At 42.0% G+C, this 23,912-nt stretch overlaps 1 protein-coding gene across 14 annotated transcripts in view; it reads left to right on the forward strand.

Annotated features, from left to right (window-relative positions):
- The window catches only part of TJP2 (tight junction protein 2), a 137,503-nt gene that overhangs the window by 101,244 nt on the left and 12,347 nt on the right, over positions 1–23,912 (forward strand). For all 14 annotated transcript variants that reach the window (NM_001206404.1, XM_084984952.1, XM_084985125.1 and 11 more), the window contains 13 exon segments: positions 747–1,326; positions 5,043–5,146; positions 5,914–6,067; positions 7,947–8,055; positions 8,160–8,293; positions 10,508–10,574; positions 11,596–11,746; positions 15,660–15,768; positions 16,544–16,754; positions 19,213–19,400; positions 20,296–20,391; positions 21,166–21,245; positions 21,619–21,829. In NM_001206404.1, coding sequence (NP_001193333.1) covers positions 747–1,326; positions 5,043–5,146; positions 5,914–6,067; positions 7,947–8,055; positions 8,160–8,293; positions 10,508–10,574; positions 11,596–11,746; positions 15,660–15,768; positions 16,544–16,754; positions 19,213–19,400; positions 20,296–20,391; positions 21,166–21,245; positions 21,619–21,829 — 2,194 coding nt within the window.

Consider the following 23,912-nt stretch of genomic DNA (forward strand, 5'->3'; position numbering starts at 1 on the left):
ATTTTCAAACAAAAAGAAAAGTTCAAAGCTAAGTATAATCAACACATACATCTTTTGCATTGCTAATATTCTGCCATATTCATTTATTTTTTTCCCTATATATGCTTATAAAGATGTATTTTTAGTGAACCGTTTGAGGGGAAATTACAGACACAACAGTTCAGTCATTCTTACTAGCAAGTCTCTTAAATAAGAACATTCTTCCATGTAACTATTATTATTATCCTATGTAAGAAAATGAATAATAACTACATTTAATATACAGTCCATGTCCTAAGATGACTTTGATAGACCATTTTTCTTCCCCATCTAGGATCCAGTCAAAGGCCACTCATCACATTTGATCCTTATCTCTTTCATTCCTTTTAATCTAGGAGAGTCACTCTTTCCTCTATCTGCCCCCCTCTTTTTAATGACATTGACTTTGGGATGAACCTAGGCAGTTGTTTACAGAATGTCTCATTTTCTGGATTTTCATTTTTGTAAATGAGTGATTTAAAGCCTCTTGGTGCTTTACACAGTCTGAGTAGAAGCAGATTTTGGAGGCACTGTGCTGAGAGCATTAAACTCGTTGCCTTATTTTATTCTCAAGCCCTTGGGGCATTTATTGTCCCTGTTTCCCAGGTGAGGAACCCAAGGCTTAGTGACTGGGTGGGGACAGGCAGTTTTACTGGAAGGAGAACCTTCACCACTGCATTCTCTCTGTTTGGTTGTGATTGTATTACATCCCCGCTGTTTGGTGACAGGTAGTCAAGAGGCCCCGGAAGGTCCAGCTGGCTCCGGTGCAGGGCAGCCCTCTTATCCACGAGGATGACCGGGCTTTCGAGGTGATGGATGAGTTTGATGGCAGAAGCGCGCGCAGCGGGTACAGCGAGAGAAGCCGGCCCAGCAGCCGCGGAGGGCGCAGCCACAGCTGGGAGGACAGCCCAGAGAGGGGCCGTCCCCACGAACGTGAACGCAGCCGAGAGCGGGACCGCAGCCGTGGCAGGAGCCTGGAGCGGGGCCTAGACCATGACGACTACGGGCGAGCTCGCGAGCGCAGCCGCGGCCGCAGCTTAGAGAGAAGCCTGGACCATGACGACTATGGGCGAGCCCGGGAGAGCAGCTGCGGCCGGAGCATTGACCCGACTTACGATCGCGCCTACAGCCCAGAGGAGGAGTATGGCCGCAGGGCTCAGCCCGACGCCCGGTACGCCGCGTCCCGGAGCCGCAGCCGTGAGCACCTCCACTCCCGCAGCCCCAGCCCAGAGCTGCAAGGGCGGCCAGACCAGCCGGACTCAGATAGGCCCATCGGGGTCCTTCTGATGAAAAGCAAAGCGAATGAAGGTAGTCATGCTTAATGAAGAAAAGCTGTAAACCATAACAACAGCTAACTCTTATGTGGCACCTGCTATGTGCCAAGAGATGACGGAATGAAATGCTTTGCACAGATTAACTCATTTCGTTCTCACCACTGCCTCATGTGGGAGTTACTCCCATCTTCATTTCATAGTTAAGAAAACTTGAGGCATAGAAAAGTTCATTGACTTGCACAAAGTTTTATCACCAGTGGCTGAGCCAGTCTGCAGAATTTTGTCTTTAAAACTGATAGGCCAGTGTTCTCAGAGCGGTCTAAGTATCATCTGGACACTTGTTAGAAATGCAGGTTCTCAGGCTACAGCTTAGCCCCACCCCCCAAAAATCAGAAACACTAGGGTGGCCCCTGGAATTTCTGTGTTAACAAACTTTCCTGATGAATCTAGTACAGTATAAGCTGCTGAAACCACAGGGGAGGACAATACTCCAGCCCATGCCAGGGCCTCTCTGGACTAAATGCTGGTATTTGATCCTCATCAGAAGCCTGTGTAGGGAGTTCCCGTCGTGGCGCAGTGGTTAACGAATCCGACTAGGAACCATGAGGTTGCGGGTTCGGTCCCTGCCCTCGCTCAGTGGGTTAATGATCCGGCGTTGCCGTGAGCTGTGGTGTAGGTTGCAGACGCGGCTCGGATCCCGCGTTGCTGTGGCTCTGGCGTAGGCCGGTGGCTACAGCTCCGATTCAACCCCTAGCCTGGGAACCTCCATATGCCATGGGAGCAGCCCAAGAAATAGCAACAACAACAACAAAAAGACAAAAGACAAAAAAAAAAAAAAAAAGAAGCCTGTGTAGTTGGTAGGAGACTTCACTCCTGTGTTACAGGTGGGAATACTAAGGTGCAGAGAAGTTTGTGGTATGCCCACCGATGAGTCAGGCTCTGGCCCAGTCTGTCCATCCTGTGTTGCATGTCCGGAGCACTTGCACACACTTAATCACATCCACATTCACATGCCCCGTGTGGCAGCTGGGGAAGCTAGTCGCACCTGCAGTGTAGGTGAGGATTCCAAAACTTAGAGAAGGGTGGGGACTTGCCCACATCTTGAAGCCAATAAATAAGGGGTAGAATTGGAACTCAAACTTCACCTCTTGGAAATAGAGGACAGGAAGTAAATAGGTATATACGGAGCGATTTAGAGCCCAGGGTTGAGGTGTTCCTTGCATTGATTCTTGGCTTCCAACTTTTTGAATTCCTTGTAACGTATCTTTTATCTCCTTTTGTTCACTAATTGTTCTCCTTGAAGGAGGAAAAAAGGTAAAGAGTACTCAAGAATCCAAAATGAAAGACTTCATGCTTTTTAGGTTGGGAATTTGCATTTGAAATAGTCTGTCAGATGAGAGGGTTTGTTTGCTTTAGTTCTTCTATAGAGCATAAAGAGGTGAGTTATAGAACTGGGTACTTATTGAAATACTGGATAATGAAAGGGTATTGAGGAGTTCCTATTGTGGCTCAGCAGTTAACGAACCTGACTAGCATCCATGAGGATGAGGGTTCGATCCCTGGCCTTACTCAGTGGGTTAAGGATCCGGTGTTGTAATGAGCTGTGGTGTAAGTCGCAGTCTCGACTTGGATCTCGTGTTGCTGTGGCTGTGATGTAGGCCGGTGGCTATAGCTCCAATTCAACCCCTAGCCTGGGAACCTGCATGTGCTGCAAGTGCAGCCCTAAAAATAAGAAGAAAAAAAAAAAGACGTCTGTTCTAAGAAACTGCCCAAGTCATAGCTGGTCTTAGTAGTACTACTGTCAAGGAAAAAATGGGGCTCACACCCCTTTCCTGATACAGCATTTTACTCTTCTGGGCCATTTTGTTCTTCTAGCCTAGAATTCAGGGTTTTTTTCCCCAAAGTTCCACTTTTTAAAATATTTTTTAGCCACCTTTTGCTATGATTACATGACAATTTAGCTGTCACTGGCTAGAGTTACATGAGAATTCATTTTTAAAAATATCTGGCTGTAGGCAAGACCTATCTACATTTGATTAAGAAAAATATGATCCATTCACATGGTCAGGTTTTACATATTTCATGGGTGTCAGATAGCCTTGCTGGTAAAAATCTTAGAAGATGGTTAGCTGATTTTTAAATTTTTTTTCATTTAAGAGATGACTACAAATACACCAGTAGCAACTATTTGCAATTTTACATGAAGAGTGCAGTTTTTAAGAGGATAGAGGAATTGTTGACATGCGAAAAAAAAAGGTCACTGCTCAAGTTTGTCTCAGCCTTCTGTCCTGGGCTATGAGGCAGTTTAACCAGAAAGAAATTGCCATCCTTGAAAGAAAATGTTATCTGTCTTACCCTTATTCTTTCTTGAGTGTCAGCTCCCTAAAAGAAAGGAAAACACTGTTGTTTTTGTGGTAGGATCTGATGATGCTAACTTACTCTAAGTCACTATATTTCCTAACTCTCTTCGTAGCAGAAAGCTACTTTGTTTTGAAATGAGATTTTGTATCCATAACCATAATAATAAATTTTGAATGTGCTTCTTTTAAAACCTGCTAGGTTTAGGTGGCTTCCTGAAGTAACCGAAATTCATCCTGAAAAATACGTATTTTTTACAACTTTAGTAATTAAAATTAGAATGGCCTGAAAGCATTTAAAATATTTTATAATACTTAGCAAATACAGTGGTTTTTCTTTTGAGAGCAATTCAAAGTCTATAAACCCCCTTGAGCTGTGCTAGCTTTGGTTAAATATTTGTTGCTTTGCTGGCTTATTTTTCCCCATTTTTTCACACACAGAAGTTTTTTTTTAATGCCAAACCTCACACAATCTAAATTGTTACAGATGGAGGGCATACTATTTGTGGTGCTTCTGTAGGCAACTGCATTGTCAGTAGAACATGCTGATTAAGATATAGCGAATTGTTGTTCTCCCCAACATTTTGTTTTGAAAAGTGTCAATTTTGTGGCAAATGCTCATAGCCTTCACCTAGTTTTACCAGTTGTTGACATTTTGCCACATTTGTTTTCTTTCTCCTTTTTTCCCTTTTCTCCTTCTCCCTCTTCCTGCCCTACCTCCTTTCTCTGTCTCACAATGGTTTTTTTGGAACCACTTGAAAGTAAATCGCAGGCAGCATGATCCTTTACCCCTAAATATTTCGGCAGGTATCGTCTGAGGATAAGAACATTCTCCTACATAACCATTATGCTATTATCACTCTTGAAAAAATTATCATTAGTATGCCTTGTAATATATTCGAGTGCAGTTCATTTTGAGGCTGCACCAAAATGAGTAATCCATCCCTACTCCCTACCTTGACTCCACGTTGTGTCAAGGGTCTTGTGAAGTTTCATGCATTGCATTTGGTTTTTATGTCTCTTTTAATGTAAAAGAGTTCTTCTGCCTCTTTTTTTTTTTATTTTGATGAGTCCAGGCCAGTAGCCTTGCAGACTGTCTCACATGCAAAATTAAGTGTTCATAAATATTTTTTTAAACCTTTAATGTTTTTTGTTTTGTTTGTGTGTTTGTTTTGTTTTGTCTTTTGGTGGCAGCATGCCAAGCAGTGGCTTAATGTGGGATCTCAGTTCCTAGACCAGGAATTGAACCTGTGCTCCCACAGTAAAAGCATTGAATCCTAACCCCTAGGCCACCAGGGAACCCAACAACTATTTTTAAATAGTCCCAAAAGCCAGGCTCAGTTTTCTGAGCACGTTGATGAAGTATGTGTATGTCTGTGTGTTTGTCTCCTAGAGTATGGTCTCCGGCTCGGGAGTCAGATCTTTATAAAGGAAATGACGAGAACTGGTCTGGCAAGTAAAGATGGCAACCTGCACGAAGGAGACATCATTCTCAAGGTGGATGGACAAGGGTTGACGCTCACAGGGTCTGCATTTCCACATTCAAGTGCCAACACAGTGACACTTGGTTGAGATGGGAACCAACAGTGAGACAAAGCTGGAAGTGTGGCAGAGAGATCCTTTTTATCAGGAAAACCAGACTTGGAGATGTGTGATAGCGTAATGGCAGTTAAAAAAAAAAAACTCAACAGCAATTTTCTTCCTTGTTTATTTAGAGTTTAAGCTCCTATTCTCTAAAGAAAGATGAGAGGGCAAGTTAGTGGTATATGAATACTGAATATTTAATAGTTTCTGTAAACCTCTTCAGTCAGGGTTCCATAGTAAACCAAGCCCAACATCTTGAGTTTGGAAGTTAAATAAATTAGCAGAGTAACTTAAGTACATTATAGCCTGTGTTTGGGTCCGAGGCATGCAGGGTTATATTTAATTTAAAGGATAATTCAGGAGTTCCCTAGTGGTACAGTGGGTTAAGAATCTAGCGTTGTCACTACAGTGGCTCAGGTCTTTGCTGTGCCTCGCATTACTGTTGTAGCATGAGTTCAATCCCAGGCCCAGAATTTTCACATGCTGTGGGTGCAGCAAAAAAAAAAAAAGGCGGGGGTTGGGGATAATTCATGTTTTTTCAGTCAGTTGTCCTGAAGCCCATGTCTGTTCAAATAGTTGGGCAAAGCTCTTAAATTTTTAGAAGGGGAAAACAAGAATTTTCTATTTCACTGTGAATAGTTATATCGCTTGTAACATTACTGTTCTTCATAAATGCACAGATAAATGGAACGGTAACTGAGAACATGTCCTTAACGGATGCTCGAAAACTGATAGAAAAGTCCAGAGGAAAATTGCAGCTCGTGGTGCTGAGAGACAGCAAGCAGACGCTCATCAACATCCCCTCATTAAATGACAGCGACTCGGAAGTAGAAGGTAATGGAAGCGGAGGCTGTGAGCTTAGCTGGAAGTGAGGAAGCTGTCTCTGTCTGTCTTTTTTTTTTTTTTTTTTTTTGTCTTTTTTGCCTTTTCTAGGGCCGCTCCCACAGCATATGAAGGTTCCTAGGCTAGGGGTCTAATCGGAGCCGTAGCCGCCAGCCTATGCCACAGCCACAGCAACTCGGGATCCGAGCCAAGTCTGCAACCTACACCACAGCTCACGGCAACGCCAGATCCTTAACCCACTAAGCAAGGCCAGGGATCAAACCCGCAACCTCATGGTTCCTAGTGGATTTGTTAACCACTGTGCCACGACGGGAACTCCTGATATTTTTCTAAAGCGGCTATTAATCTTTCCAACAAAGAGACGACAAGGTGGAAGACAGCTAGAACAGGTTGGCACTGTAGTAAAGACTCAGTGGGAATGGCTGAATATGGTGGTATTCATTGGTTAGCAGTCTGTATCACCTCTTCTCGTGCATGATGCTATATTCATTTCTTTTTTAAGCTTGAGTAGGAATTATACATAGGATAACATTATTTATTTGGTCAGTCTTGTTTATTTCCATAAGCAAATCCAACTTTATGTCCTTCCCAATAGTTTCATGTCTTCTTAGCCGGTTTTTATTCTTTTCTTTTTTCTTTTTCGCTCTTGGGCATAACCTAAAAATTTTTTTTAATTGAAGTGTAGTTGATAAACAATACATAGAATAATATTTTAAGCATGTAAAAATTACCAATACACTATTTTGTTTCTTTTTTGGGGAGGGCGCTGCACCTATGGCATGTGGAAGTTCCCAGACCAGGGAGCAAACCGGTACCACAGCAGCAACCCAAAGGCTGCACCACGGGAGAATTCCAGGCTGTATCTTCCTTAACCTTAACTTAGTATTGCCTTTGTGCAGAAAAGTTGAGAAAATATTAAGTTCCCAAGTTTGAAAATGGACTCGATCATTCAAATAATTGCTTTATGAAACCTTAAAACTTTGTTTAATTTCCATTATATAAAATGTCTGATCAGGTGGTTACTTCTGTGAGTACCGGAAAAGAAGTGGAGCATGAGAAATGACCCCAGCATTCTAGAAGCTTACAGTATATTTCCTTATATTTATTTATTTATTTTGTATTTTGTCTTTTTAGGGCCGCACCCGAGGCATATGGAGGTTCCCAGGCTAGGGGTCTGATTGGAGCTGTAGCCGCCGACCTATGCCAGAGCCACAGCAACACAGGATCTGAGCCACGTCTGCGACCTACACCACAGTTCATGGCAACACCGGATCCTTAATCCCCTGAGCAAGGCCAGGGATCGAACCTGCAACCTCATGGTTCCTAGTCGGATTCATTAACCACTGAGCCACGATGGGAACTCCCTTTATTTCCTTATAATTTCAAATGTGGTCCTCAGCCCACTGGCAGCATTGTGTCATCTGTCTTGATAGAATTGTAGAATCTCAGGCCCCACCCTGCACAATTACATTCTAACAAGATCCCAGGTGATGTGCATGCACAGCAAAGTTTGAGAAGCACTGGTTTATGTGGTAAAAATGAACTGAGCCCAGCAAAGAACCCAAATACCAAGAGGTACACACACAGATGCATTCCTGTCATTGGATTTTGACTCGTCAGTGGCAGCTTTGATGGAAAGTTTGAAGAAAGAGGAACATAAAATTCTGATTTTGGATTCCTCTTTGTTCATTAATGCCTTGCCTTTCAAACGATCAGATTATTTTTTTCCAATAGAAGACTGTCAAACTAATAGCACATTTACTGCCTGCCTCTCTTCCATTTCCCATGTTTCTTTGCCCAGAGACTAGAATAGTTTCCGGCACAGGTCTTTAATATTTTATTGAAAGTCTTTTCTTATTTTTGAAACCAGATATCTCAGAAATAGAGTCGAACCGATCATTTTCTCCAGAGGAGAGACGGCAGCAGTATTCTGATTACGATTATCATTCCTCAAATGAGAAGCTGAAGGAAAGGCCAAAGTAAGATGATGTGTATTTTCCCTTGCACGCGTTCCTGTGGTGTATACACATACATATTTGCAAATCTGTCACATGATGAGACATTAACATGACGTGTGCTTAAGTTCAAGAGAGGACATGCAGAGCAGATGGTCCAGGATGGGCGCCACACCCACTCCCTTTAAGTCCACTGGGGATATTGCAGCCGCGGTCAGCACTGAGCCCAGCAAAGAACCCAGATATCAAGAGGAAGCCCCAGGTGAGGTGTCTTTTAAACAGTCGTGTTCAGGTGTGTGTGCTTGGTAATTCCAGAGGGTGGCTGGAAGGAGAGAAATAATAATAATAATAATAATATTAGATAATATTAGATATTACTATTATATTATATATTATAGTATAATATTATATAATGTATAATATAATTGTATAATTATACATATAAATAATATTATATAATATATTATTATAGTAACATTATAATATTATTAATAATATAATAATATTAATATTAGTTATTGTTGTTTTGTTGTTGTCTTTTTAGGGCCACACCCACGGCATATGGAGGTTCCTAGGCTAGGGGTCCAATCGGAGTTGCAGCCGCTGGCCTACACCACAGTCACAGCAAAGCAGGATCCATGTCTGCCACCTTACACCACAGCTCACTGGATTGCTGGATCCCTAGCCCACTGAGCAATGGCAGGGACTAAACTCCTGTCCTCATGGATACTAGTCAGGTTCGTTAACTGTTCGGTCATGACAGGAACTCCAAGAGAAATTATTAAAAAATTGTTCTTCTATGTGGAAGAGGTACTTCTATCTTATTTAACATTGAAACGATATAAAGAATAATAGCCCTTCTATGTGGCAACAGGTTGGTCACCTTTTGTGATGTTTTATTAGTCATGGTTCTTCTGCCTCCCATCCCCGACCCCCACCTAAACTTTCTGCTCACAATTCCTCGGACAGTAATTGCGTAAGTTTTGTTCTGCCCCGAACTACCAGTTCTCAATTTCTCTACACACCAACTGGGTGTCTTACAATTCAGGTCAATTCTCATACTGACTGCCCGAGTCCGAGCAGATCCCCGAGGTTCAAGCTCGGACTTACAGGATGCCCCACTGCAGACATGAGTCACAAGTTGCTGCCTTCACTTCTGACCAACCAGCTCTCAACAGGGGGTTCTTATCAGCCCCTCCCAGCATTTGATAATTTGCTAGAACTCAGGAAATTTCTTTTCTCACTATTAATGTTATTATTATTTTTAATAAAAAATACAATTTAGGAACAGCTAAATGGAAGACAAGCTTTCCTGCTCTCTCCAGGCATGTCACTCTCCCAACATCTCAGTATTTTCACTGACCCTGAAGCAGTCCGAACCCTCTAGTTTATGGAGGCTTTGTCGTGTGCATGGCTTCCTTATTCTGGTGACTGGCCCCATCATGAGGCTATCTGGGAGTCTGCTAGGAGTCATCTTTTTAGAACAAAGGACACTCCTGTCACCCAGGAAATTCCAAAGGACTGGGGTCAGAGACCAAACATGAGAGCCAGAGATGCTCTTGGCACCCCATCACTCCAGAAATGATAGGGCTTTTAGAAGCTCTGCGTCGGGAGCTGGGGAGCAAGGACTGAATACATATTTCTAATTATGTCATGGTCACATTTTGTCAAGTTTGATTAGTTGAGGTCCTGTTATCTCCCATCTCCGATCTCAACCCCATTTCCTACCTCTACCCCCATAAAATTGTCGTCATGATGGAAATGTATAAATAATCTGCCCTTTTAGCACAGCCTGCAGTGTGACAGTCTCATAAATGTATAAATATTTATCCATGGAAGAGAATAGCATCATCACATGGTTTTTTTGTTGTTGTTATTTCCCCAATATAATTTTTTTTTCTACTGTACAGCATGGTGACCCAGTTACACATACAAGTACACATTCTTTTTTCTCACATTATCATGCTCCATCATAAGTGACTAGACATAGTTCCCAGCACTACACAGCAGGATCTCATTGTTAATCCATTCCAAAGGCAATAGTTTGCATCTATTAACCCCAAGCTCCCAGTCCATCCCACTCCTCACCCCCCCCCCCCCCGCCTTGGTAACCACAAGTCTATTCTCCAAGTCCATGATTTTCTTTTTTGTGGAAAGTTTCATTTGTGCCATATATTAGATTCCAGATATTCATGGTTTTTTAAATTATTTTTTTTAAATTGCTGCTGCCTATAAATGTGATTATGCACTTCGAATTTTAAAGGTTTATGTCTCGCTTCTTTTGAGAAACCATTGACACCTGCTAATGCCTCAAAATTAAATTTCACTTTTAAAGGCTTATCTTTGTTGTTTGATGTGATGACACAAATGTAGCATAAGATGCAGACTTGAATTTTTGGTGGATTTTGTGATCTTTATACTTTGAGACAACCAAACTTAATAGTTCAGGTTAGTAATGATGTTTTTTAATCCTCAGCTCCTCCTCCAAAACCAGCCCCAAGAAACGTTCTTCGTCCGAGTCCTGAGGATTTAGCAATATATGGGTATGCATTCGAGTCTGTCTTGCTTTCCCCCTTTCTTTGTCCACACAGCTCTCTTTAACTGAAATCTGGAAAAATAGTGTTCTTAAACTACAGATGGTGATTTTGTATGCAATCATTTGCTTTTAACCAACCTTTATGGGTGGTGGTTATGAGGAGAGAAGTCACTTGTAGGAAAAGTCAAAAGTGAAAGTGAGTGACCTTTGTGGTGTTAACTCCAATTGTCTGCTTACCTGGCTTGTGTTCCAGATGTTTTCTGAGTATTTGAGTTTTGCCAGATCAAGAACTCCCAGATAGGTCAAGTAGTGCTTCAGCAGTGTGCTTCTGAAGGGGCTGTAGTGACAGATGGAGGCCGGGAGAAGTGATACAGTGCTCTGCACTAACAGGGGAACCCCTGGTTCCTTGGTGATCAAGAGCAGCTTCCCTGGACCCAGGCTGGGTCCATTTGACAAGAAGCTTGTGGGGACAGCAGTCTTTCCCTTGGAAGAATCCTGAAGTAGGAGTCAAGACGGACTTGATTTTTGCCCTATTCCTGCCTTTATTTACTTTCTAATCTTGAATGAGTTTACTTAAACATTCTCTATTTCTATTCTTCACTGGTAAAGTGGCCTATTGATACTCATCTCACAGCCCCAAGGAAGATAAAATTACAGTTTATAGGAGAAAAATGAGTGCTTTTGTTGTTGTTCTTTTTAGGGCTGCACCTGTAGCATATGAAAGTTCCCAGGCTAGGGGTCAAATCAGAGTTGCAGCTGCCAACCTACACCACAGCCATGGCAATGCTGGATCCTTAACCCTGGCCTCACTGAGTGAGGCCAGGGATCAAACCCGCATCCTCCTGGATACTAGTCGGGTTCGTTACTGCTGAGCCACCATGGGAACTCCCAATGAGAACTTTTTTAAAGGGTAGATCACTTTATAGATAGAAAAAATTTAATTTCTCACTGCTACTGTTGGTTCTCCTTTACCAAAATTTAAAAAATCTCCCCCCCTTTTTTTTTTCCTGAAATGGACTCCCCTGCAGTCCCAATACCAAAATGGTCAGGTTCAAGAAGGGAGATAGCGTGGGCCTCCGGTTGGCCGGTGGCAATGACGTTGGAATATTTGTGGCTGGCATTCAAGAGGGTACCTCGGCAGAGCAGGAAGGTCTTCAAGAAGGGGACCAGATTCTGAAGGTAAGAAATCCCAGCCCTGTTTCTAGATGTTACTGGGAAAAAGAGGGGTTTCCTGGAGGTTCTTTCTTACATAAGGGTGGGGGAAGTGGCCCAGCTTGTGTCGCTGCTGAACATAAAGTCTCTGTTTCCTTCAAATGGGCCTTGTCTCCTTGGTTCTGGGATCTAAAACTCATCCCTACCTCTGTGGGAATTTAATAGTTTCTAGACCTTTGCACAGATTTTAATTAGTTTGATTAACTACAAAATTGAGACTTTGACTAAAGGCCTACATGGAAGATCTTTCAAAAGATCTTGCCAATGTTTGGTTTTTAGTTGATTCCCCTGCCTCGTTACATCTCTTCAAGCTGTGCGATGTAATTGAGCAAAGTTGGGTGTTGGCATCAGATCATCTGGTTTGAATCCTGTCCCAGCCTCATGTTAGTCTGTAGCCTTGACTCCAACTCTGAGACTCGGGTTTCTGGATCTGTCCAATGGGGATAAACATACCCGCCTCACAGGACCCTGGGAAAATTAGAACAGGTGATACTCGCAAGGTATCCACCAGAGTTCTTGCACAGAGTAGGAAGTTCAATGTCTGCTCTTTTTCCCATTGGAGAATAAGGACTTGGCTGCCACTCAGTGTGTTACTTACATCTAAAATTGACCAGGCAGGGGAATCCCTGGTTAATCAAATATTGGTACTTTTTTTTTTATTTGGCTGCGCCCCTGGCATATGGAAGTTTCTGGGCCAGGGATCAAACCCATGCCACAGCAGCAACCTCAGAATGCCAGATCCTAACCTGCTGGGTCACAAGGGAACTCACTAAACATTGGTACTTTTAAAGTTACTATATATATGTTTGTGTAATCTACTGATTTAAAAAAAATGGTTACCAACCCAACTGACATTTTATGATGCACATATCATGTATTTTCCATTGACTTCAGAATTAATGTCACAAATGCTAAGTACCTCATGACTATAAAAATACAGAATGCTAGGGGATTATCTTCCCTGGAATTTCTGCTTCTATAAACTAGCATTTCTTCTGTATGAGTTACTTTGGGGGTCTGGTAAGAACCTCTGGTCTCAAAGGAGCGGGAAGAAAAGCAGAATTCCTCAGGAAGTAGGCAGCCGGGCATGAAAAGAAATGGTCCTTTTCCTTCTTGGCCTCATGGCAGTGGTTCAGATTTCATGGAGCAGGTGAAGGTAGATTTTTGAATGTCCATAAAAACAAAACAAAACAAAAAAAACCCAGTAAATTCACTCAGGGGCTTGAGACTCCTCTAAGTCATTAAAGATAGGGAGAGTCACTTCCATGGGTCAGAGTCATGGTATGCAGCGCTGTCTCTTTAAGAAAGTATCTTCTTTCCTGTTGTCACTCTGACGACAAGAAGGAAGCTGTAGGAACCACCTTCTTTTGCACTGTCTCATCTGGAGGTCAGGTAGTAGATGGGCTTCATTCTTAGGGGTGAATAGATTTTCTGTTAACTATCGAACCCTCAGTTCTACAAAGGGGTGAAAAAAAAAGATTGCGCTCCCCTACTGTCACAGAGAAGTGGTTACACAGTTATAGTGTAGCTGACACAGAATCCTCTTCAGGCTCATAGCACACACAGCTAGACCCTGGAGACTACCAAATAGATAATAAAAGAGGGTATTTATTAGAGAGGGTCTTTCAACCTAACCTTCAAGTATCAAAGTGCTGCCCTGGCCTTTTTTCCTATAATTTGTTTCACCATTCCTTTTCATAGTCAAATTGAATATATCAGGGTACATTGTACCTGATAAAATAATTTTTTGTCGCCAGTTTTTTTAAGTGCAGCTCCTCCTTGTTGAACTTGGAGTTTCCCTTGTTGAACTCAGAGTTCCCCTTGTTGCTCAGCGATTAACAAACCCGACTAGTATCCAAGAGGATGCGGGTTCCATCCCTGGCCTCACTCAGTGGGTTAAGGATCCAGTGTTGCTGTGAGCTGTGGTGTAGGTTGCAGACGTGGCTCAGATCCCGCGTCCCTGTGGCTGTTGTGTAGGCTGGTGGCTATAGCTCTGATTGGACTCCTAGTTTGGGAACCTCCATATGCTGTGGGTGTGGCCCTAAAAAGACAAAAAAATAAATGAATACATGAAGGTGACAGCTTGACATGTGGACAAAAACATGAGTGTGCTGTGGTAGAATATGTGCCTTCTAAATAACAGAAATACACATGCTTTAGGGCTTGCCTTACCCAGATCTTTGCTTGTTTTTTTACCTGGTATGCCATTTATTTTTCAGAAACTCTTAGGTGAAGGAAAAGAGAAAAAAAGAGAACAAATTCCTCTAAGTTTAGTTGTTAACCATGTGGATTTTAAAAATGTAGCTACCATTTGAGCATCATAGATTTGGGCTTGATGGAAAGTCAGTCTCAAGTGGCCATAAGCATGGACAGAGACCTCCAGGGTCTTCCTCCATGCCCGTGACCTTGTCTTATTTAAGTAAACATACAAGTTTGTACCATGCCTATAAAAACATCCATGTGTCCATAAGTAGACACAGAGGTAGATCTGCAGATGGCATGCAAGAAAGGATTAGGTACCAAAGTGCAAATATCCCTAATTTGAGAACAGAGAGATGGGAGTGAGCTGTCTTAAATGCTAAATATTGTTTCAAAGGAAAAGTTAACACCATTGATTTAGTAAATTACTCTGTTTTAAAAATGCCAGGTAAATTTTAGTCTAATATTTATTTCACTTAATCCTAAATCCAAAGCTTAATTAAATTAAGCTTAGTTAATGATTTTTTTTTCAATAGTAAGGCATTACCCTGTGATTAAAGGATTCTACACATCTTGTGATTGAAGAAAATATTTCATAGGAATCTGTATCTTCACTTCTGTAAATACATTATTAAAATATTAGATGGGAGTTCTCGTTGTGGCACAGCAGAAACGAATCCGACTAGGAACCATGAGGTTGCGGGTTCGATCCCTGGCCTTGCTCAGTGGGTTAAGGATCCAGCGTTGCCGTGAGCTATGGTATATGTCATAGATGTGGCTCAGCTTTGGGGTTGCTGTGGCTCTGGCGTAGGCTGGCAGCTGTACTTCCGAGTGGACCCCTAGCCTGGGAACCTCCATATGCTGCGGGTGCAGCCCTAATAAGACAAAAAGACCAAATAAATAAATATTAGATACTGTAACTTTTGTTTTTTATTTATATGTAATCTGTTTTAAAATGGTTTTAAAGGTACAGAACAAAGAAGTCAAAGTATCTTTTTTCTTTGGCCCACTTTTTAATTTTACTTGCTCTTGAACTTGTCTTCCAAAAGCTATTTAAAATATACCCTATTTAGTCATTGGGGGATAAATGTAGGCTTCTTGCCCATTATGTTTCAGAAGCTTATGTGTATAAGCCTATATATTAGGTTAATGGTCTGCCATATAAGGCTAATGCTCTTTATCAGGTGATAGAAACTATAAGACAAAGGTGGGTTTGGTTCCCTTTATTTTCAGGCTTTTATTTGAACCAGGTCAAAAAGTGTTAATGCCTTTAGCTGGGCCGGCATACTCATTTGCCACAGACCCTACCACTCCTTACTGCATTATAGGTATCTGATTCATAATTGTACATGACCTTCCTGGCCACCTATATAGAAGACTCAAAGAAGAGAGGGAGACAGACACAACCACAGGAAATCTAATCTGATCCTTAGTGGAATGGCATATCCCTAAGGGTGGTTGCAAGTGTGGGTAGGCGGGTGGATGTGCTGGTGCCCACATAGGGTAGGCCCATAGTAGTGGGCTGGGAAGGTCTGAGTAGGGCTGTAAGGACTTCTGTACATCTGGGGTTTGCTCTGACTAGGCCCTCATGGAACCAAACAGAAAAAAGGCTCAAGTGGCACCTTTTTAAAAATAACTTATTTTTTGCTGTTTCATTTTTTCTGTTTGCCTCTCCCATCAGGTGAACACACAGGATTTCAGAGGGCTGGTTCGGGAAGATGCTGTTCTCTACCTGTTAGAAATCCCCAAAGGTGAAATGGTGACCATTTTAGCTCAGAGCCGAGCTGATGGTGAGCAAGTTTGGTCATTAGTTCAGTCGGGGTTGGAGAGGGAGGTAATTTGGTACCAGAATAGGCAAGTCTATAATTAAAAAATTGAAGTAAAAAAAAATTAATTAAAAAAATAAAAAATTGAAGTGGATCTTCACACCTCATCTCTGGGTCACAGTATATGGAAAAACTTGGGGTATCATTTAACTTTCTATAGAAATGTGTTCTATGCCCCCACTGAAAAAATTTCACTAGCTGCCTGATATTGGAGTAAAAGTGCTGCTGCTGGCAGGCTCAAGATCCAGGAAGAGCCAGTGTATCTATTAGAGTCTGAGGCAAGAAAAAAGCTGATGGCCCACTTTGAAAGAAAGATTCATTTTCTCTTAGCCAGGGGGAGGGTTCACCTTTTTGTTCTATTCAGCCCTTCTGCTGACTGGCTGAGGCCCACCCATATCAGGGAGGCCAATCTGCTTCACTCAGTCTACTCAGAGATAAATACTAAAATTACCAGAAACACCCTCACAGACACACTTAGAATCAGGTTTGACCAAATACCTCGGCACCTGATGGCCTAGTCAGGTGGACACGTAAAATTAACCATCACAGCAACTCTTGAATTTAGCTACTTGCCCTTCTTCCTGTTTAAGCTGTGTTTCTCATGGGGCCAGTGCACTAAGTTCCCTGTTTGAAGAAAAGGTGCAGAGGGTAATCAGAGATTCGGAGGAGCTGATAACTCTTCCAGAAAAGAGCTCAGGCCAAGCTGAATGCAGTGTGCAATGATGCTTTTGTCTTTTAGTGTACAGAGACATCCTGGCTTGTGGCAGAGGGGATTCGTTTTTTATAAGAAGCCACTTTGAATGTGAGAAGGAAACTCCGCAGAGCCTGGCCTTTACCAGGGGGGAGGTCTTCCGCGTCGTAGATACGCTGTATGATGGCAAGCTGGGCCACTGGCTGGCCGTGAGGATTGGAAATGAATTGGAAAAAGGCTTAATTCCCAACAAAAGCAGGTAACAGACCACACACTCCTATATAACCCCCTTAAGCTGCCCTTCCCCCAAATAAACACCAAACCCCTCCCCCCATAAGGAAACCTCATGCAATTTCATCATTTGTCATCATGTCCTCTGCCATCATCTATCTATTGTGTGTGAGTGGCCTGGAGCTGTGAAATTACCACCAGCTGGTTTGCTTTTTTTGTTTTGCTTTGTTTTTTTGTCTTTTAGGGCCTCACCCACTGCATATGGAAGTTCCCAGGCTAGGGGTCAAATTGGAGCTGCAGCTGCCAGCCTAAGCCACAGCCACAGCAATGCCAGATCCAAGCCTCGTCTGTGACCTGCATCACAGCTCACGGCAACACTGAATCTTTAACCCACAGAGAGAGGCCAGGGATTGAACCCAAGTCCTCATGGATACTACTCAGATTCGTTACTGATGAGCCGTGACGGGGACTCCAGCTGGTTTGCTTTGAGCATTTAGCATCTCGTGGCTGGTTCTTGCTCTTGCCTGGTGTTTGGACCATTTCCTAAGGAGCATGTCTGCTGCTCTGTGCATTGTGTGAGCAGACACCACATGGCCTTAGCAGCACCCTTTTCCAGTGTTCAGCCCTCATCCTTGGGAGAGGCTTACATATCCCAGTGAATATTTACTGGTTGGCTGACTGTGGGGAGAATAAGAAACAAAAATAACTGTGGCTTGACAGCAGGTATGTTTACAGGCATACCTCAGAGATACTGCAGGTTTGGTTCTAAACTAGCCACGATGAAGCAAATATCGCAATTAAGTGAGTCATACAAATTTCGTAGTTTCCCAGTGCATATGAAAGTTATGTTTGGAGTTCCCCTCGTGGCTCAGCGGAAACAAATATGCCTAGCATCCTTGAGGACACAGGTTCAGTCCCTGGCCTTGCTCAGTGGGTTAAGAATCCAGTGTTTCTGTGAGCTGTGGTGTAGGTCAAACATGCAGCTCGGATCCCATGTTGATGAGGCTGTGGCTTAGGCCCGCAGCTACAGCTCCGATTTGACCCCTAGCCCGAGAACCTCCATATGCCACTAGTGTGGCTCTTAAAAAAAAAGGGGGGGGGGGAGTTATGTTTGTGGGAGTTCATGTTGTGGCTCAGCAGAAACGAATCTGACTAGCATCCATGAGGACGTGGGTTCAATCCCTGACCTCGCTCAGCGGGTTAAGGATCCAGTGTTGCCATGAGCTGTGCTATAGGTCACAGACACGGCTCAGATCCCATGTTGCTGTGGCTGTGGTGTAGGCTGGCAGCTGCAGCTGCAATTTGACCTCTAGCCTGGGAAGCTCCATAAACCGTGGTATGGCTCTAAAAATAAATAAATAAATAAATAGAATAGCCTATATTTGGAGTTCCTGTCATGGCTCAGTGGTTAATGAACCTAACTAAGTATCCATGAGGATGCGGTTTCGATCCCTAGCCTCTCAGTGGGTTAAAGATCCGGCGTTGCCATGAGCTGTGGTGTCGATCGCAGATGTGGCTCAGATCCTGCATTGCTGTGGCTGTGGTGAGGGCCAGCAGCTACAGCTCTGATTTGACCCATAACCTCGGAACCTCCATATGGCATAGGTGCAGCCCTAAAAAGACAAAAAAAAAAGTTATGTTTGCAGTATAGTATTGTCTGTTAACTGCACAGTAGTGTTATGTCTAAGAAAACAATGTACAGACCATAATTAGAAACACTTTATTGCCCCAAATGCTAACCATCGTCTGAAGCTTCAGTGAGTTCACACAACAAACAAGCCTCAAAATATTTTTGCTGTTGGAGGGTCTGAAATTTCGAAAGAATTAATTACCAAACTGACACAGAGATGTGAGGTGAGCAAATGCTGTTGGAAAAATGATATTGATAGACTTGCTCAAGGCAGAGTTGCTACAGATTTTTTTTTTTTAATTTTTTTAGGGCTACACCCATGGCATATGGAGGTTCCCAGGCTAGGGGTCCAATTGGTGCTGCAGCTGCAGGCCTGCACCACAGCGACCGAAACTTGGGATCCAAGCCTTGTCTGCAGTCTACACCACAGCTTAACAGCAACAGTGGATCCTTAACCCACTGAGCAAGGCCAGGGATCAAATCCATGTCTTCATGGATGCCAGTGGGGTTCATCAACCACTGAGCCACCATGGGAACTCTGCTACAGATCTATAGTTTGTAAAAAATGCATTATCTGCAAAGCACAATAAAACCAGGTGCAGTAAGACAGGGTTCGCCTGTATACCAGCCTAACAGAACAAGCCAAGTTAGCGTGGTTATGACTGAGCCACCCAGCCTTTCTCTTCCTCCATCCAGAAGAGGAAGCCTCCACTTATCCTATGAAACTCGATCCTTGTCAAGCTGCATCTTCTCTAATCCAAGTCCATGAGTAACAACGACTGGGTTTGGTTTGTAATATGCACATTTGAGCATTTCCTGGCTTTAGAGATTGACATCCCCTGGTTTCTTCTTTTAGAGCAGAGCAGATGGCCAGTGTTCAGACTGCCCAAAGAGACAGCGCTGGAGACAGGGCTGATTTCTGGAGGATGCGTGGCCAGAGATCAGGTGTGAAAAAGAATCTACGGAAGAGTCGGGAAGACCTGACAGCCGTGGTGTCCATCAGCACCAAGTTCCCGGCTTATGAGAGGGTTTTGCTTCGAGAAGGTGAGGAAGCCAAGTGGGGTCAGGAGATAATCTGACTGGGCTCTGAGCCTGTTTTTCTTTGTTTTTAGACTTTAATGATCATGTTCTGATTTGCCTATATCACTTAGGCCAAAGCCAGCTTACAGAGTTGGAATCATATTTAAACACGAACTAAGACTTACCAAAAATTGAGCTATGCAGGCTTGTATTTCTACAACCTCAGTTTTTTTTTTAATACTCCCATTAAGAATTTTTTGTATATTCTGTAGAGCAAAGTTTATCTTTACTAATAGTGAGGGGAGTGAAGGCCTAGTCTGTAGAAAAGAACTGCGCTGAATTGGAGGTGAGAGAACACACAATTTCTTTCATTTAATTGGCTTACCGATAGCCTATTGATACTTAATTCTTTTTTTTTTTTTTTCTCTTTCTTTTTAGAGCTGCACTTGTGGCAGATTGAAGTTCCCAGGCTAGTGGTCAAATTGAAGCTGAAGCTTCTGGTCTACACCACAGCCACACAGGATCCGAGCCACGTCTATGACCTACACCACAGCTCATGGCAATGCCAGATCCTTAATCCACTAGAGGGGCCAGGTATCAAACCTGCATCCTCATGAATAGTCGGTTTTATTACCACTGAGCTACAGTGGGAACTTCTTATTACTTAATTTTTAATAGCTGTAGATATGTAGGTGTTTTCACGGCTTTCCTTTCTTTTTTTTTTTTTTTTTTAAATTGAGGTGTAGTTGCTGTATAATATTATATAAGTTACAGGTGTACAATATCATAATTCACAATTTTTAAAGGTTATACTTCATTTGTAGTTATTATAAAATATTGGCTATATTCCCAGGCTGTATGATATATCCTTGTAGTTTACTTTATACCTAAATTTATGACTTTTCTTATCTCCTTTCAGCTGGTTTCAAGAGACCTGTGGTCTTATTCGGACCCATAGCAGACATAGCAATGGAGAAGTTGGCAAATGAGTTGCCTGACTTGTTCCAAACTGCTAGTAAGTTTGTCAGTTTTTTTTTTTTTTTTATCTCCCAGTTTTTCTTTTGAAAAATATCTAACATACCGAAAAAATGAAAAGAAAAAAAAAAACCCCACATTTTGCCATCTACACCCCTCCCCTTCATAGACAAATAACACATACACACACAGTTTTTACATTTTGCCATCTACATTCCTCCCCTGCATAGAGACACACACACACACAGTTTTTACAATTTGTACTGAATTATTTGAAAGTTTAAGTTGCAGGCATTATAACACTTCCTACTTCTGTGAATCTCCTATTTCTCTTCCAACACAATCACAACAGTGTTATCACAGCCAAAAAATTTGAACTGATCCAATAATAGTATTTAATATGTAATCTTTTTCAAATTTCCTCAGTTTTCCCAGTAATGTCCTCCATAGCTTGTTGTTGCTTTTTTAAATTCATAATGCAACAAGGCACATTAGCACATTTGAATTTTATATCGTTCTGGTTTCCCCCTTTTCTAAATTATCTTGTGACGTGGTATTTTGAAGAGTCCAAAGCCACTTATCTCTTAGAATGTCCCCTGTTGTCCTGGCCTGTTTCTCCTGGTTAGATTTTGGTTAAACAGGGAGAATGGATCCTTCCCATCACCTCTCATTAGGAGATGCTGAATGTCATGTGTCCTATCCTTGCTAATGCTAGGTGGGGGTACTTGGTTGTCATTGATTTCTAAAATATTCATTCGACCCCCCCCCCCAAATAAGAAAACACTTTTTTTTTTTTTTTTTTTTGCTTTTGCAGAAACAGAACCAAGAGACGCAGGATCCGAGAAATCTACTGGGGTGGTACGGTTGAATACCGTGAGGCAAATTATTGAACAGGTGAGAAAATCCACCTGAATGAGGAATTGGGTCCTGGTTTCCTGCAGTCTTTTTAAGAATGGAATTTGTATTTATTAACTACTAAATGTTAATGATAAAAGCAGACTATAAACTAGCTGATGTTCTGTGGCACTGGTGTATTGGTTTCCTCTGAGTTCTGAGCATTATACCAAATAAATTGTTAAATCATTTCCTCGGAAGTTCTAATAGATTGGTAATGCTAAAATGGACCTAATGTGGAGGGTAATGTTTTCTGCTTTTTGATTTAAATCGGCACACTTTATCTGATGCAGCCTTTACCAATTAAGACAAACTTTTTGATGCTATGTGACTTTACCCGCTCATTTACGTAACTGTTCCCCATTTCTTACAGGACAAGCATGCACTCTTGGATGTGACTCCCAAAGCCGTGGACCTCTTGAATTATACTCAGTGGTTCCCAATTGTGATTTTTTTCAACCCAGACTCTAGACAAGGCGTCAAAACCATGAGACAGAGGTTGAACCCATCATCCAACAAAAGTTCTCGGAAGTTATTTGATCAAGCCAATAAACTTAAAAAAACTTGTGCACATCTTTTCACAGGTAAGTGAAATGGAGAAAATGTCATCTCAGGAGTTTCCTGATAGTCTAGTGGGTTAAGGTGCTGCCATTTTCACTGCTGTGGCTCAGGTCACAGCTCTGGTGCAGGTTCAATCCTGGCTGGGAAAAAAAAAGTAGGCTCTTTGCTCAAAAGTGAGAAATAGAGAATTGTAGACTGTAAGAGATAGGAAAATAATCTGAATGGAGAATGGTAATCTGAAATCCTTTTCATGACTCCTTGAAAAGTAGCTCATCCTATAAAGTGAGTATATTAGACTCATGGCATTTGTATATTTAACTTTGTAACTTTGACTATTTGAAAATGATCATAAAGATCCATAACACACAAAAATTGCTCATGTTGATGAGGTTCAAATTTTTGTATGGGACTCCAAGGCAAGTGATTAAGCCTAGCATATCATCAAGTACCCACATCTGTTATGGCTTCTGTCTTTGTTCTCTGCCTATCATCTATACTTGCGCTAACTTAGAAGATGATAGGAACTTGGTTTCGTTATTTGAAAATGTCCCTGAAGTAGGAACTTGAACACTCTGGATGATGGATGATATTAAGGATTTATTACTCCTATTTTTAGAGTGATAATGATATTGTGATTATCGTTTTTTTTGAGTCCTTTTTAGACAGTAATGCTAAATAAAATATTTATAGATGACCGAATGTGATGTCTGCAATTTGCTTAAATAATCTTTGGTGAGGAAAGCAGGTGGGGCCAAGAGTCAATAGTTGTTGAAGCTGGGTGGTTTGTACGTGGGGGTTACTTAAACCGTTCTCTCTGCTTCAGTATATACTTTTTTCTCCAATTTACCTTTAATAGAACTTTTTTTTTTTTTTTTTTTTTTTTTTTTTGGTCTTTTTGCCTTTTCTAGGGCCGCTCTTTTGACATATGGAGGTTCCCAGGCTAGGGGTCTAATCGGAGCCATAGCCACCGGCCTATGCCAGAGCCACAGCAATGCAGGATCCGAGCCACACCTGCAACCTACACCACAGCTCATGGCAACACCGGATCCTTAACCCACTGAGCAAAGCCAGGGACCGAACCCACAACCTCATGGTTCTTAGTTGGATTTGTTAACCACTGCACCACAACGGGAACTCCTAGAACATTTTTTAAAGTTCCGGAAGTGCAGACCTACTGCTACTATTATTCATGAAAGTAAAATGATTTAAGAATATGACTGTTTTAGTAACTGAATATTTGCACTACCTATAAAAACAACTAGTTCTGTGGTATAATTAAGGGTATAAAAGGCTTACAGGAAGTTTTTGGTCATGCAGTTTTATGGGAGCAACGTAAGTATACTGTATGATTATACTTAATATCCTTAGGATAATGATAGCTCGTTTGCATTCAGGCAGTTATCGTCAACCTGTGTCATTTTTAGCTTATCCTTCGCTGGGAAGGGAAAGGGTGAATTAATTAATGAATGTTCACGTTAGACCCTTGTGTTACTGGTACTGGCTTTTCTTGTTCAAGAGTGAGACATACTGCTTACTATTGTAGTGAAATGCTATAACAGAGGGAATTTAGCCAAATGCAAAGAAGGGAGTGTGTGTCATAAACTGGATTTTCGTGACTGTAGACCCTTAAGAACTTGTGTTTTTAGTATGTTCATATATAATCTTCCCTCTTTGTGTTTTTTGTTTTTTTGTTTTTTGTTTGTTTTACCATTGCTGCTACTACTACTAATATAATTATTATTATCGTTACTATTTTTTTTTTTTTTTTTGGTCTTTTTGTATTTTCTAGGGCCACAACTGCGGCATACGGAGATTCCCAGGCTAGGGGTCTAATTGGAGCCATAGCCACCAGCCTACGCCAGAGCCACAGAAATGCCAGATCCCAGCCGCGTCTGCCACCTACACCACAGCTCACGGCAAGGCCGGATTGTAACCACTAAACAAGGCCAGGGATTGAACCCAAAACCTCATGGTTCCTAGTCAGATTCGTTAACCACTGAGCCATGACGGGAACTCCTATCATTACTATTTTTAATATAGAGGTAGCTAACAGTGGTACCGCCTTTCATGTGTGCTGTCTTATTAGGCCATAGGAAAGACCAGGCA

Source organism: Sus scrofa, chromosome 1, assembly GCF_054392235.1.
Source record: "Sus scrofa isolate SSC_HxYL_T2T_F1_AM1 chromosome 1, Sscrofa_HxYL_maternal_Yorkshire_Landrace_v2.0, whole genome shotgun sequence".
NCBI lineage: Eukaryota > Metazoa > Chordata > Mammalia > Artiodactyla > Suidae > Sus > Sus scrofa.